At 38.0% G+C, this 17,272-nt stretch overlaps 1 protein-coding gene across 1 annotated transcript; it reads left to right on the top strand.

The window, feature by feature from the left end:
* The first annotated feature begins 9,052 nt into the window (after positions 1-9,052).
* LOC126084532 (olfactory receptor 4F3/4F16/4F29-like) lies at positions 9,053-9,991 on the top strand. Its single transcript, XM_049899146.1, has one exon. It carries the CDS (start codon positions 9,053-9,055, stop codon positions 9,989-9,991), a length of 939 nt encoding a protein of 312 aa, XP_049755103.1.
* Positions 9,992-17,272: the final 7,281 nt, after the last annotated feature.

Raw genomic sequence — 17,272 nt, 5'->3', positions numbered from 1 at the left:
AAAAAAATTATTTATTGTACTGAGGTAAAATTTACAAATCAAGTTAGTCTCTCATACAAAAACTTATATACACCCTGCTATGCACTCCCAGCTGCTCTCCTCCTAATAAGACAGCACATTCCTCCCCTCCACCCTGTATTCCCGGTGTCCGTTCAACCAGCTCCTATCCCCCTCTTCCTTCTAATCTTGTCGCCAGACAGTAGTTGCCCACATAGACTCAAGTGTCCACTTGAGCCAAGAAGCTCACTCATCACCAGTATCATTGTCTATCTTACAGTCCAGTCCAATCCCTGTCTGTAGTGTTGGCTTCAGGAATTGTTCCAGTCTTGGGCTAACAAAGGGTCTGGGGACCATGACTGTCAGGAACCACCTGATTTCAGTCAGACCATTAAGTCTGGTCTTTTTATGAGAATTTGAGACCTGCATCCCACTGTTCTCCTGCTTCATCAGGGATTCTCTGTTGTGTTCCCTGTCAGGGCAGTGATCGGTGGTAGCCAGGCACCACCTAGTTCTTCTGGTCGCAGGCTGATGGATTCTCTGGTTTATGTGCCCCTTTCTGTCTCTTGGGCTCATCTTTACTATATGTCTTTGGTGTTCTCCCTTGTCCTTTGCTCCAGGTAGGGTGTGACCAATTGATGCATCCTAGATGACCACTTGCTAGTGTTTAAGACCCCAGACGCCTCTCACTAAAGTGGGATGCAAAACGTTTTCCTAATACATTGTTTTATGCCAGTTGACCTAGATGTTCCCTGAAACCATGGTCCTGAGCCCCCCGTCCCTGCTACTCTGGCCTTCGAAGCATTTGGTTGTATTCAGGAAACTGCTTTTGGTTTAGTCCAGTTGTACTGACTTCCTCTGTGTTGTATGCTGCCTTTCCCTTCACCTAAAATAATTTTTTTGTCTACTCTCCCTCCCTCCCCACCCTCATAGCCATCAAAGAATATTTTCTTCTGTGTTTAAACTTTTCTGGGGTTCTTATAATACTGGTCTCATACAATATTTGTCCTTTTACAATTGACTAATTTCACTTAGCGTAATATCTTCCAGATCCCTGCATGTTATGAAATGTTTCACAGATTCATCGTTGTTCTTAATTCTTGTGTTCCATTGTGTGAATATACCATAATTTATCCATTCATCTGTTGTTGGGCACCTTGGTTGCTTCCATCTTTTTACTATTGTAAACAGTGCTGCAATGAACATGGGTGTGCATATATCTGTTCGTGTGAAGCTTCTTATTTCTTTAGGGTATATTTCAAGAAGTAGAATTGCTGGGTCGTATGGTAGTTCTATTTCTAGCTTTTTAAGGAATCACCAGATCAATTTCCAAAGTGGTTGTACCATTTTACATTCCCACCAGCAGTGTATAAGTGTTCCAGTCTCTCCACAACTTCTCCAACATTTATTATTTTGTGTTTTTTGGATTAATGCCAGCCTTGTTGGAGTGAGATGGAATCTCATTGTAGTTTTGATTTGCATTTCTCTAATGGATGATGATCATGAGCATTTCGTCATGGATCTGTTAGCAGCTTGAATGTCTTTCTCGGTAAAGAGCTTGTTCATATCCTTTGTCCATTTTTTAATTGGGTTGTTTGTCTTTTTTTGTTGAGTTTTTGCAGTATCATGTAGATTTTAGAGATCAGGCGCTGATCAGAAATGTCATAGTTAAAAACTTTTTCCCCGTGTGTAGGCAATCTTTTTACTCTTCGTGAAGTCTTTGGATGAGCATAGGTGTTTGACTTTTAAGAGCTCCCAGTTATCTAATTTCTTTCCTGGTGTTTGTACATTGTTAGCATATTTTTATATACTGTTTCTGCCACGTATTATGGCTCCTAGTGTTGTGTCTATTTTTTTCTTCCATGATCTTTATCGTTTTAGATTTTATATTTAGGTCTTTGATCCATCTTGAGTTAGTTTTTGTGCGTGGTGTGAAGTATGGGTCTTGTAACATTTTTTTTTTTTTCAGATGGATATCCAGTTATGCCAGCACCGTTTGTTAAAGAGACTGTCTTTTCCACATTTAACTCACTTTGGGCCTCTGTCAATATCAGCTGCTCATATGTGGATGGATTTATGTGTGGTTTCTCAATTTCTGTTCCACTGCTCTATGTATCTGTTGTTGTACCAGTATCAGGTTGTTTTGACTACTGTGGTGTTATAATAGGTTCTAGAATAAGGCAGCGTGAGGCCTCCCACTTTGTTCTTCTTTTTCAGTAATGCTTTACTTATCCGGGGCCTCTTTCCCTTCCATATGAAATTGGTGATTTTTTTCTCCATTCCATTAAAAAATGTCACTTGTGCTTGGATCGGGATTGCATTGTATCTATAGATCACTTTAGGTAGAATAGACATTTTTACGATGTTGAGTATTCTTATCCATAACCAACGTATGTTTTTCTACTTATGAAGGTCTCTTTTGGTTTCTTACAGTAGTGTCTTATAGTTTTCTTTGTATAGGTCTTTTACGTCTCTGGTTAGATTTATTCCTAACTATTTTACCTTCTTTGGGGCTGTTGTAAATGGTACTGATTTGGTGATTTCCTCTTCGACATTCTCTTTGTTGGTGTAGAGGAGTTCAACTGATTTATATATGTTATCTTGTATCCCAATACTCTGCTGAACTCTTCTATTAGTTTCAGTAGTTCTCTTGAGGATTCCTTAGGCTTTCTGTGTATAAGATCGTGTCATCTGCAAATAGAGATACCTTTACTTCTTTGCCAGTTTCTTTATCTTTGCCATTTATTTATCTAGCCTTTTTTAAGAGGTCTGGCTAGGACCTCCAGCACTATGTTGAATAAGAGTGGTGGTAAAGGGCATCCTTGTCTGGTTCCCATTCTTAAGGGAATGCTTTCAGTCTCTCTCCATTCAGAATGATGTTGGCTGTTGGCTTTGTATAAACACCATTTTTATGTTGAGGAATTTTCCTTCTATTCCTATTTTGCTGAGAATTTTTATCATGAATAGGTGTTGGACTTTGTCAAATGTTTTTTCTGCATCAATTAATAAGATCATGTAGTTCTTGTCTTTTGTTTTATTATGTGATGGATTACATTGATTGTTTTTTTAATGCATACCTGGTATAAATCCCACTTGGTTGTGCCAAATTTTTTTTTTATATGTTTTTGAATTTTATTGGCTAGAATTTTGAATCAAAATTCTTGAGGGTTATTGGTCTGTAGTTTTCTTTTTTTGTGCTGTCTTTACTTGGTTTTGGTCTCAGGCTTAGGCTGACTTCATAGAATGAGTTTAGGAGTATTCCATCCTTTTCTATGATCTGAAATACCTTTAGCAGTGGTGGTGTTAACTCTTCTCTGAAAGTTCGGTAGAATTCTCCAGTGAAGCCATCAGGGCCAGGGCTTTAATTTGTTAGGAGTTTTTAAATTACCTTGTCAATCTCTTCTTTTAATATGGGCTTGTTTAGTTGTTCTGTTTGTGTTAGTTTAGGTCGGTAGTGTGTTTCTAGAAATTTGCCCATTTCCTCTAGGATTTCAAATTTGTTAGAGCAGACTTTTTCATAGTATTCTGTTATGATTCTTTTAATTTCGGTTGCGTCTGTTGTGAATATTGCCCATCTCATTTTTTGTTTGGGTTATCTGCTTTGTCTCCTATTTTTCTTTTTTCAGTCTGGCTGATGGTTTATCAATTTTGTTAATCTTTTCAAAGAACCAGCTTTTGGTCATTTTAACTCTTTCAATTTTTTTTCTGTTATCTATTTCACTTAATTCTGCTCTAATTTTTATTATTTGCTTTCTTCTGGTACCTGAGTGTTTCTTTTGTTGCTCTCTTTCTATTTGTTCAAGTTGTAGGGATAATTCTTTGATTTTGGCCCTTTCTTCTTTTTGGATGTGTGCATTTTTTTTTTTTTTTTTTGCTATAAATTGACCTCTGAGCAGTGCTTTAGCTGTGTCCCAAAGGTTCTGATAGGAAGTGTTTTCATTCTCACTGGATTCTATGAAGTTCTTTATTCCATTCTTAATTTCTTCTATAATCTGATAGTTTTTGAGCAAAGTGTTCAGTTTCCATGTGTTTGATTTCTTTTCCCTGTTTTTTCTGTCATTGATATCTAGTTTTATGGTCAGGGAAGATGCTTTGTAATATTTTGATGTTTTGGATTCTGTTAAGGCTTTCTTTATGGTGTAATATGTGGTCTATTCTAGAGAATGTTCCATGTGCATTGGAAAAGAAAGTATACTTGACTGCTGTTAGGTGGAGTGTTCTGTATATGTCTATAAGGTCAAGTTGGTTGATTGTGGCATTTAGATCTTCCTTGTCTTTATTAAGCTTCTTTCTGGATGTTCTGTCCTTCAGTGAAAATGGTGTGTTGAAGTCTCCTACTATTACTGTGGAACTGTCTATCTCACTTTTCAAAGCTGTTAGAGTTTGTTTTATGTATCTTGAAGCTCTGTCATTGGGTGCTGAAATATTTAATATGGTAATATCCTCCTTGTATATTGTCTCTTTAATCATCATATAGTGTCCTTCCTTATCCTTTGTGGTAGATTTAACTTTGAAGTCTGTTGTGTCAGAAATTAGTTTAGCCACTCTTGCTCTTTTTTGGTTGTTGTTTCCTTGGTATATATTATATATTTTTTTCCATCCTTTGAGTTTTTGTTTGTGTCTTTAAGTCTAAGGTGTGTCTCTTGTAGGCAACATATAGATGGATCTTTTTTTTTTTTTAATCAATTCTGCAACTCTCTGTCTCTTTATTGGTGCATTTAGTCCATTTACATTCAGCATGATTATGGATAGGTATGAGTTTAGTGCTGTCATTTTGATGTCTTTTTGTGTGTGTTGTTGATAGTCTCTTTTTCCTTTTAATTTTTTGTGCTGAGTAGTTTTTCTTTGTACATTGTATGTTCTTTTTAATTGTTGTTGATTTTGTTTTTGCTTAGTCTTTATGTTTTTCTCATATTTTATTTTGATGTGTGGGATTGTTAGTCTCCTTTGTGGTTACCTTATTATTTACCCTTATTTTTCTAAGCTTAAACTTAACTTTTATCTCCCTACATTGCCTTGATTTCTTCTCCATGTGAAAGATCTATGACTACTTTATTTACTCCCCCATTATCAATTTAATGTTGTCATCTTTTACATAATGACATTGCTGTTTCCCTGTTTCGAGCATTTTTTATCTTGATTTATTTTTGCGATTTCCTTATCTGGGTTGATATTTTGTTGCTCTGTCCTGTGTTCTATTTTTGGGTTGGTATCTGATATTACTCATTTTCTAACCAGAGAATTCCCTTTAGTATTTCTTATAGTTTTGGTTTGGTTTTTGCAAATTCCCTAAACTTCTGCTTATCTGGAAATGTCCTAATTTTACCTTCATATTTGAGAGATAATTTTGCTGGATATATGGTTCTTGGCTAGCAATTTTTTTTTCTTCAGTGCTTTATTTATGCATCCTACTGCCTTCTGCCTGTGTGGTTTCTGCTGAGAGGTCTGAGCTTATTCTTATTGACTCTCCTTTGTAGGTGACTTTTCTTTTATCCCTGGCCACTCTTAAAATTTTCTCTTTATGTTTGGTTTTGGCCAGTTTGATTATAATGTCTTGGTGACTTTCTTTTGGAATCTACCTTGTATGGGGTTCGATGAGCATCTTGGATAGATATCTTCTCATCTTTCACGATATTTTCTGCCAACAAATCTTCAACAATTCTCTCTGTATTTTCTCTTATCCCTCCCTGTTCTGGTACTCCTATCACTTGCAGGTTATTTCTCTTGATAGAAGCCAACATGATTCTTAGGGTTTCTTCATTTTCTTTAATTCTTTTTATTTCATTTTTCTTCAAATATATTGTTGCCAAGTGTTTTAACTTCAGGGTTACTAATCCTGCCTTCCACTTCCTCAATTCTGCTCTGCTGACTTTCTACTGAGTTGTCTAATTCTGAAATTTTATTGTTAATTTCCTCAATTTCTGATTGCTGTCTCTCTATGGATTCTTTAAGCCTATGAAATTTTTCATTGTGTTCTTGAGTAATCTTCTTAATTTCCTTGACTGCTTTATCTGTGTACTTCTTGGCTAGTTCTTCATTTTGCCTGATCTTGTTGATGTCTTGAAGACCTCTGTATATTAATCTTTTGCCTGATCTTCTTGATGTCTTGAAGACCTCTGTATATTAATCTCTTGTATTCTGCATCTGGTAATTCCAGGAAGACATCTCCGTCTAAAAGATTCTTTGATTCTTTGTTTTGGGAGTTCGTTGAAGCGATCATGGTCTGCTTCTTTATGTAATTTGATACTGACTGTTGTCTCTGAGCCATCTATAAGTTATTACATTAATTTATTTTATGTTTGCTCACTGTGCCCAAGGTTCTTGCTTTTTTTGATTTTGACATACCCAGGTAGGCTACTAGAGTGAGTTAGCTTGATTATTGGAGCCTTTGAAGAACTAATGTTCTTTCATCAGATAGCTAGAGCTGTTACCAGGTATATGAGCCTAGGAGTCCATTCACCATTCCTGTATAGATGCAGCTCAGTTGTCCAGGTAGTCGGTCACCTGCTGTGTGGTGCAGGCTCTCACCTTCTATCTTAGAGAAGCAGTGGTGATTGGTGTATGCACAGGTTTCTGGTTGCAGCATAGGGTCACACTCTGAGGAAGACAGGTGACTGACAACCTTCTCCTGAGTGTCTGTGAGGAAGGTGCATCTCTGTTCTCTAGAGTGTAGTGGCTGCTGAGCTCTACAGCGATACCTTAGGCACCAATGCTTTTAACTGTGAGGACTGGGAGGCACCACTTATCCTTGGACCCCTGTCATGGGTGGCTAGGTGGCATGGATGGAGCTACTAGTCCTCAGTCCCCAGATGTGGGTAGGTGAGGACCTTGTTTAATAGGCAGAGTGGTACAAGAGGTGAAAAACCTGCCTCTCCACCACACAGCTGAAACAGTTACAGTTGGACCTCAAGGTCATTCACCTTGCAATATAACAGGCAGATCCTATCTGTGGTACTGGGGCAAACTGGGTCCATGCAGTAGTGAAAGATATTCAAAGTCTGTGGGCCACTTGTGCCTGGACAGGAGCTGCTTCTGCTCTAAATTTCCAGATTAAGGGAGCCAGCAGATTATTTTTCCCCCATTTGTTGATTTGTTCCTTCTCCAAGGCTGTGAGAATGGCTCAGGGAGCACAGCAGGACCCATCTCAGGCCCAGGAAAATCAACTCTCACTGAATACAGCTGAGGCAGAGGGAGGAGGGTTCAGATAAATGGGAGCAAGTTCTTTCAAAAGGAGGACCTATTAGATCCTCACTGTAAACTAGACAAAACCACTTATCTTGTGCCGAGAGCACTATTTTATCTCAGATTCCAGAGGCGTGCGTAGATTCTGTGCAGTGGCTTGGCCCTGCCGGAGTTGCGCTAGGGGCCTGGAGCTGTGCCACCTCACTTGCCTTCCTTTGCTGAAGCAATAGCATCCCAAATGCTACCACCAGCCCTGCCATGGTCACACCTGGGGATCAGGGCTGAGGTGCTCCTGTGAAGTCAGACCCAGTAACACTTGCTGCTTCTGCACCGTCTCTCCTTCGTCCAGTCACTCAGTCCGATTTCTTAAAACTTTGCCTTTGATGTTCAGGGTTCCTAGCATAAAAAATGTCACATATATAATCGAGTCCCTTGTTTTGGGGGGGTTTGTTGTAAAAGGGACCACTGGAAACATCTCAGTACTCTGCCATCTTGGCCCCACCTCTCTCTTTTCATCATTGTTGGATAAAAACAAAAATAGAAGGGTCTTGGAGATATGACATATTTGCATGGATTTCAGACACAGCAACCATGATGACATGAAATATCAGAGCAGGTTGATATTTGAAGGAAGGCACTCAGTTAAGATAAGCTCTAAATAAAAGATGGGGGATACTACTGAGCAGAAAAAGGGAACAGATAGGTGAGGTTGAGGCACTGATAAAGATAAACTTAGTATTTCAGTGTTTCCAAGTGCTGGCCATAAACACCTTAATGTGTGTAAACAAGTAAAAGCTGTATGCAGATGTAGTTCGCTTTCTTTGTGGCTATAGGGTTAGGCATATGCCTTATTAGAAAAAAGTGAAATCCCAAGTATTTGTATATTTCTTTGACCTGTAGAAAAGTCTTACAGGGCCAGATGTAGGCTCCAAAGGGAACTTCATTGAGTGTTCTAGGATTGTGTGTGATTTTTCACAGAATTCTTAAGAAATGAGAAGACAGAAAAGCAGTGAACCTAATCAAACACGATGAAAAAGTGTGATCATTCTATCATTGATAAAGTGCACGTACTGTCCCCTCTGCTGGAACTCTTACCTGGCTCTAACTTTTTATATACCCCACCTTTATTTACCTTAATCTCAATATGTATCTTAACGTTTTGTTTGTTTCTGTTTAGTTCCGTCCCATCTCATGTTTCGTAGAATACTTACTCCTAGGGGTAATCATTGATTAATCATAATATATCTCCTTGACCCTAAAAAAAGAGTATAAATTATTTGGGGTGGATTATATGAAAATGAGTATAAAGGGGAGATGTAATGCTTTTGAGAGGGAAAAATAAGGTCAAGTATGATATGAAAAGCTGCCTAATTTCCCTTTCTGGGCAATTAAATTTATTCCCACTTACTGTATTTTTATGCAAATAACACAGAGTTACACTTTTTTTTTTGCCAATCATGTTCTTTCCTTGTAAGTTATTTTTGGAAGCAGGCTATGCTAATAATCTTCACTATTCTCATTGCAAATAAGGTTATATTCTTACTGGTATATTTTATTTTTTGCTGCAGGTACCTGTGAAGCTTTGTTCTTGCCTAATTCTCTACTATCACTTAAGGCTACGAGCGATTTTGCTGATAGTTCTAATCAGCATGTATTCTCGTGACTTGTGCTTACGTCATTACTGTTACTCTTATCATCACCATCAACATCATCACTGAGCAAGTGTGAAGAATTGGATTACCATGTAATTCTTGTTCATAATGTGAACACTGCAACATAAATGATTAAGGTCACTCTCATCTCTCATAATCAAAATTTCCTCCTCATTTTCTTAATTCTTACAATTTCAGTGACAGCCCCATTAGCTGGATCAATGGATAGAGGTAATCACTCTGTGGTGTCTGAGTTTGTGTTTCTGGGACTCACCAATTCACGGAAGACCCAGCTCCTCCTCCTGATTTTCTCCTCTGGGCTCTATGTGGCAAGCCTGACTGGAAATATCCTCATTGTGTTTTCTGTGACCACTGATCCTCACTTACATTCCCCTATGTACTTCCTACTGGCCAGTCTCTCCTTCATTGACCTGGGGGCCTGCTCTGCTACTTCCCCCAAGATGATTTATGACCTTTTCAGAAAGCACAGAGTCATTTCCTTTAGAGGCTGCATTACTCAGATCTTCTTCATTCATGTCATTGGTGGCGTGGAGGTGGTGCTGCTCATAGCCATGGCTTTTGACAGATATGTGGCCATATGTAAACCTCTTCACTACCTCACCATCATGAGCCCACAGATGTGCATTTTGTTTCTGGCTGCTGCTTGGGCCCTTGGTATTACTCACTCACTGTTCCAACTGGCATTTATAATTAATTTACCCTTCTGTGGCCCTAATGTATTGGACAGTTTTTACTGTGACCTACCCAGGCTCCTCCAACTGGCTTGCAGAGATACCTACAGATTGCAGTTTATGGTCACTGTGAATAGTGCATTCCTTTGTGTTGGTTCTTTCTTCATACTTGTCATCTCCTACATCTTCATCCTTTTCACTGTTTGGAAACATTCCTCAGCTGGTTCACCCAAGGCCCTCTCCACTCTGTCAGCTCATATCACTGTGGTCTTTTTTTCCTTTGGTCCAACCATGTTTGTCTATACATGGCCACATCCCAATTCACAGATGGACAAATATCTTGCTCTCTCTGATGCAGTTCTCACTCCTTTTCTAAATCCAGTCATCTATACATTCAGGAATAAAGAGATGAAGACAGCAATGAAGAGAGTTTTCAGACCACTTATGATTTTCAGAAAGATCTCATAAATAATATTATAAGGTATTTATCCTGATCATCATTGACCTTAAATTCTTATATCTGACATTTTAGATTAGTTGTTTTAATGCATCAACAATAAATTGAGCATTACCACACTCATTAAGAATGTTCTTCTTCCCTATGAAGAATGAAGGATCTAGAGAAGTAAAATGTTAATTCAAAAATTATATTGACTCAGTTGGGTTGTACAAATATGTAGTAATTACAATCATTTCTTTCTAGCTGGTTTCTTTGCTTCCCTTTTTTCCTCAAGATTATCAGTTTATCATTGTCTTTTAAATTACCCACATAGTTCCTCATAATCTGCTTCTACAGGTAACGATGATGCTAATTATTCACTTACCATAATTTATCTCTATTTTTGCCAGTAATGGTATTCATATCTCATTCAAATTCTTCAGGCTATTATGAGCCATCAACTTTATGATTTGGAGGGTGTACTTATTTTGTCTCTCAGGAAACTTTTTCTGTTCAGATTCTTCTTCAAATAGTTAAAACAATCTGATTTCAGGCGAGTAAAACAGCACTGGGTTGGTTGGGTTTGGTTATCATCTTGAAAGTTTACTATCCATCCAGAGGAGTACTATTCTCTACTGTTTCTGTGTGTTCTGTGTCCTACCCATTTTGGTGTGTTTTTTTTTTTTCCTTCTTAGATACCTGCCCCCATTATCACTCAATGTTTTTCATATTTGTTCATGTAAACCCTTTTGGGAAAAATTTTGAAAAGCCTAAATTAATGATATCCACTGGCTTTCTTTTGTTCATGTATGTATGTATATAAATGGATCAATAATTATTATTCCTCTCATTCAACTGTACCCTCAAATTATATTTTGTTTACTATATATCTGGCATTGTGCCATTTCCTGGAAATACACCTACAAACCCCAAAATTTGTTGCTGGGGAGAATTATAGTTGCACGTATATATGTATCAAATTTTTGCAATACAAAGTTACACAAGTTTTCATTGTGCCTTGTGAAAACCCTGTATGAGATTATCAGTTCAGGCCTCGATGTTATAGGCCCACTACAGCTTATATTTCTCATTATATTTATATCTAAACACTCCGGAAAAAAAAGCCAAAACAAAAACAACTACCTGAGGACAAGTAAAACAAAATTAACGAAATGGTAGTGTTTTGAAGAGGAGAATCAAAACTTGAAGAAGCCGAGCCGAAGCTCACGTGGTGCCATAGACAGAAACACCATGCCATCCTTGCACAGCAAAGACTTGAAAAAATAATTGAAACAGAGAGAAGCATCAATCCTGAAACCCTAAGCATCAGATGAGGAAATAAAGAACTCAACTAATCACCAAAGGGAATAACAGACTGACAGGGAGCAGATAGCAAGGAGAGATAGGGAGTGGAGGTCTCCTATCAGCTAGAGCAGCAGGTATTCGTCATTTTGGACTCCTGTCAGAGATTGGTGGACAGAGTATGAGAAAGGAGCTTCACGGAGCTCCCAGCAGGAGACAGGGTGTCAGGTAACCACCAATACATTCCTTTCCCACCCCCCACCCCTGCTTGGCATCTGCTGTTTATTGGTGGGCAGCAGTTGCTCAGCCAGAGAGGCACCAGCTTTGTGCCCCGTGGATTTGCCATGTCCACACCAGCAAACTCCTTCGGTGCCATTTCTTTGTTGCTGTTATTTCTTTTTTCAGCTTCTTTTGGTCTCTTCCCTGTCTCTCACCTCCTCCCCTTCCTTTCTCTCAAACACCTGGCTCCGTGTGCCATCTCTGCTTCTTCTTGACAGGCTGTAAAGTGCTGCTCATCTGGGAAGTTCCTTCCCTTGTGTGTGCAGCCATATCGGTGGGATTCTTGGGGCCATTTTTTTTTTCTTTTTCATTGTCTCTTCTTCATTTCTTGTTTTTTCATCTTTCTCTACTTATCTTCTTTTCCTGTCTCCTGAATACCTGGCACTGTGTGCCATCTCCGGCTCTTCTAGATGGGCTGTACTGTGTGGCTTGGGAGCCATTTCCCCAGTCTTTGTCGCCACACTGGTGGGATCCATGGAGGCATCTCTTTTTATGTTTTTTATTATTTTTTTCTTTTTTCCTTTTTGTTTTTCTTCATTTCTCAGTTTCTTGTCTCTCTCTCAGTTTCTTTTCCCATCTCCTGAACACCTGGCACTATATGTCATCTCCGCCCCTTCTGGATAGGCTGTGAAGTGCCTAGTGGCTTTGGAGCCACTTCCCCAGTTCTCACTGCCAAGCCACTGGGCTCTCTTGGGGATTATGTTTCTTTTTCTTTCTCTCTTCCTTTCATTTTTCAATTTTGTGTCTCCCTCAACTTTCCTTCCTTACTCTTCTCCTGAATATCTGGTGTAGTGTGCCATTTTCACTCCTTTTCCACAGGTTGTACAGTGCCACTTGGTTGGGGATGCACTTTTGGTGGACTGTCTTGGGGCATTTTTTTTTTCTTCTTTCACTTTTTCTTAGTTTCTTCTCTGTCTCTACTTTCCTTCCTTGTCTTTCTCCTGAACATCTGGTGCTATGTGCCGTATCTGCTTCTTCTTAACAGGCTGCGCAGCACAGCTCAGCTGGGGACACACTTCTGGTGGGTCCCTTGGGGTATTTTTCTTTTCTGTCATTTTTTTTTTTTTTTTTTTTTTGCAGTTTCTTGTCTCTCTATACATCCCTTCTTACACTCTTCTGAACACGTGGTACCATGTGCCATCTCTGCTCCTTCTGGAGATGCTGTGCAGCTTCGATCAGCTAGGGACCCATTTCCGGTGGCCTTCCTTGGGGCACTTTTTTTTCCTTCTTTCTTTTTTTTTTTCTCTCTTTCCTTTCCATTTTTTTCTAGGTTTCTTTTCTCTCTCTACCCCTCTTCCTTTCCTTCCTCCCAATCACCCAGCACCTTTTTTTCCCCCTCTTGGTTTCTTGTCTTTCTCTACATTCCTTCCATTCCTTCCCTTTGACCACCTAGCCATGTGTGCCTTTCTCTCTTTTTTCTTTAAATCTAGTTTCTTATATTTCTCTCCCTTCCTTCCATTCCTTTCTCCCACCCATCTAGCTGTGTGTGCTGTAGCTGTCCCTTCTTGATGGTCTTTGCCTCACTGCCTGGCTAGAAAGCCACCAGCACATGGCATCCCCGGGTCTGCATCACTCCAATGGTAGGCTCCCTGACCACTGTTTTTGGCTCCTATTTCTCCTCTTTCTGTTAGTTTTCATATCCACTTAACTCTACACATCACAACCTCCCCCCTCTCTCCTGCCTATCTGCACTATGGGCTGAACATCACACACCCAAGTGACACAGGCATGGTCTATTGGAACCTGCCCTTCAATGACCACCGTGCCACCCTTTCAGCCCCAGTACTTGCCACAAGCCATTCCAGCCCCTCTCCTTGAACTGGACCTGCCCTGCTGCACCATAGGAGAGTGACTGGTCTGCCCACTGGACAAGGTGGTAAGAAGTATTGTGCCTACAGACGAACAAACAACAAAGAATGCACAGCCTGCCTGCTCAGACGTAACCAAATAAAACAAAAAAGAAAGAAAAGACAAACAAATTTACCATCAACAAATGAAGAAAATAAATATTGTATGTCCTGAAGAAAGCAGACAATGTCAAAACATGTAAAAGAAACAAGACAGGATGGTTCCAGCCTGTGTCCAAAATAAAACACCAGATGACTTTTCTGGTAGAAGAAAATGCACTGGAACTACCTGATGGGAATTCAAATCTCTAATATTCAGAGCTATCCAAGAGTTGAAACAAAAGGTAGACAAAAATGAGGAAAAAAATAAACAAATTCACAGACAAGGCAGACAAATTCATGGGAAATACAGACAAAAAAATGGAAGAATTCAGGAAAATAATACAAGAACAAAATGCCAAAATAAATTCACAACTATAAATCACACAAAACAATTAGAAATCCAAAAGAACAAGATTTTTTTCTTCACTTTTTAAAACAGACAGTGTCATATAAGAGCTGAGGAGCAGTTTGAAATGATGGAAGACATCATGAGTGAAATTGAAGACAAATACTTGAATACAACTCTGCTTGAGGAAAAATCAGAAAAAAGAATGAAGAAAAATGAAGAAACCCTGAGAAAGATATGGGATGCAATCAAAAGCAAAAATTTGCTAGTGATCAGAGTTCCAAAACTGAAAACACAGAGAGGATCACTGAAGAATTGCTGACAAAGAACTTCCATAATATCAGAAAGATGGAAAGCTGATCATCCAATAAGCTCAATGAACCCCATGTAGGATACACCCCAAAAGAAAATCACCAAGGCATACCATAATCAAACTCACTAAAACCAAAGACAAAGAAAGACTATCAAGGGCAGCTCGAGAAAAACAAAAAGTCACATACAGAAGGAAAACAATATGCTAAGCTCTGATTACTTGGCAGAAACCATGCAGGCAAGAATGCAATGTGATGACATATATTAAACCTTGAAAAAAAAAATTTCCAACCAAGAGTAATATATCCTGCAAAATTCTAGTTCAAAATGTGATGGTGAAATTAGGACATTTCTAGATAAAGAGAAATTAAAGGAATACGTAAAAACCAAGCCAAACTTACAAGAATTATAAGGAAGTCTTTCTGTTTGAGAACAAACAACATCAAATGACAGCCTGAATCTAGGATGCAAGGCTGCAACAACCAGATAGCAACCTAGGAAATGAACTATCAAGGTTTAATCAAAGCTAAAATATTTACAATAAGGAACCAGAGAGGTTAATCTCTAAATGACAACAATGTTAGAACAATAAAAAAGGAAATAAATGGTGTAGATATAGAACTTTATACAAGAGAGGAAGGCAAGGTGATACCAAGTAATAAAAGACTGGTTTAAACTTAGGAAGATAAGGGTAAATATCAAGGTAACCACAAAGAAAGTTAACAAAACTACTCATCAAAATAAAGAAGAAAAACATAAAGTCTCAGAAAACACAAAATCTACAACAATAAAAGATATGAACAAAAAGTGACAAACAAAATAAGTTCAGCACAGGAGAGTAAGAAGAACAAAGAAAATGACAGCACCACAGAAAAAGCACTACAAAATGACAGCAATAAACTCACACCTATCCATAATTACACTGAATTTAAGTGGCCTAAATTCATCCACATGTAGACAGAGAGTGACAGAATGGATTAAAAAAAAGTATCCATCAATATGCTGTCTATGAGAGACACACCTTAGAAATAAAGCTGTAAATTTATTAAAAATAAAAAGATGTAAAAAATAAGCAAGCAGCTACTAAAAGAGGACAGGAGTGGTAATACTAATCTCAGATAAAATAAACTTTAAAAAGAAATCCATCATAAAAGGCAAAGAAGGGCATTATACAATGATTAAATGGATGATCCATTATGAGAACATAACCATAATAAATATTTACGCACCCAATGACAAGGCTCCAAAATACATAAAACAAGCTCTAACAACACTGAAAAGAGAAACTGGCAGTTCCATAATAATAGCAGAAGACTTCAACACACCACTATCAGTAAAGGACGGAACATCTAGAAAGAAACTCAACAAAGATACAGAAGCTCTGAAGGCCGTAATCAGTGAAATTGACCCATAGGCAAATATGAACACTGCACCGAACAGCTTCAAAATACATATTCTTTTCCAATGCACATGGAATGTTCTCCAGAATAGAACACATCTTAGGCCATAAAGCAACCCTCAAGAAAACCCAAAGCACTGAGATAATACAAAGTATCTTCTCTTATCACAATGACATCAAAGTAGAAATTAACAAGAGGAAGAGCAAGAAAAAAAATCAGCAGCATGGAAACTGAATAACACCCTGCTTAAAAACCACAGAGTAATAGAAGAAATCGAAGATGGAATCATAAAATTACTAGAATCAAATGAGAATGGAAACAGATCATAACAAAACTTTTGGGACACGCAAAGGCCTTGCTGAGAGATCAATTTATAATAATAAATCACACATGAAAAAAGAAGAAAGGAATAAAATTAAAACAGTAGCTACACAACTCAAACAAATAGAAAGAGAAGAGTAAAAGAAACCCACAACCACCAGAAGAAAGGAAATAATAAAGGTCAGAGGAGATATAAATGAAATAGAGAATAGAAAATCAATGGAAAGAATCAACAATGCCAAAAGTCGGCTCTTTGATGAATCAACAAAAATTGATAAACCACTGGCCAAACTGAAAACAAATGAGAAGAGGACGCAAAAAAAAAAAAAAAAAAAAAAAAAATGAAATGGGAGACATTACGAGAGACCCAAGTGAAATAACAATGGTCATAACAGAGTCTTATGAAAAACGAAACTCCAAAAAATCTGAAAACCTAGAGGAAATGGACAAATTTCTAGAAACACACTACCTACCCAAATTAACACAAAGTGATGTTGAAAACTTGAATAGACCATAACAAGAGAAGAGATTGAAAATATAATTTAAAAAAAACTGCCAAAAAAAAAAAAAGCCCTGGCCTAGGTGGTTTCACTGGAGAACTCTACCAAACATTCAGTTAAGAACTTACACCAGTACTACTCTAAGTATTTCAGAACATAGAAAAGGAAGGAATACTTGTGAATTCATTTTATGAAGCCATCATAATCCTGATACCCAAACCAGGCAAAGACATCACAAAAAAGAAAATTAAAGACCAATATTTCATGAATATAGATGCAAAAATTCTCAACAAAATCTAGCCAATAGAATTCAGCATCATATCAAAAAAATAATATTCCACTACCAAGTGGGATTCATACCAGGTATGCAAGGATGGTTTAACATTAGAAAATCAATCAATTTAATTCATCACATAAATAAAAGAACTACATCGTCATCTCAATTGACACAGAAAAGACTGAAAAAGTCCAATATCCATTCCTGATAAAAACTCTCAATAAAATAGGTATAGCAGGTAATGAAGGGTATCACAAAACCAACAGCCAACATCATACTTAATGGAGAGAGGCTGACAACATTCCCCTGTAGAACAGGAACAAGACAAAGGTGCCCTTTGTCACCACACCTATTTAACGTTGTGCTGGAAGTCGTAGCTAGGGCAATAAGGCAAGAACAAGAAATAAAGGGCATCCAAATGGGCAAGGAAGAAGTAAAACTGTCCCTATTTACAGATGATATGATACTGTACATAGAAAACCCAAAAAACTCTATGAGAAAACTACTGGAGCTAACAGATTCAGCAGATCAGTTATTACAAAATAAACATACAAAAGCAGTTGGATTCCTATACAGCAATAAAGAGAATGATAAAATGGAAATCAGGAAAACAATACCATTTAT

Source organism: Elephas maximus, chromosome 10 (assembly GCF_024166365.1).
Source record: "Elephas maximus indicus isolate mEleMax1 chromosome 10, mEleMax1 primary haplotype, whole genome shotgun sequence".
NCBI lineage: Eukaryota > Metazoa > Chordata > Mammalia > Proboscidea > Elephantidae > Elephas > Elephas maximus.
Note: the sequence above shows the minus strand (reverse complement) of the source record. Positions and strands in the feature narration are given on the sequence as shown.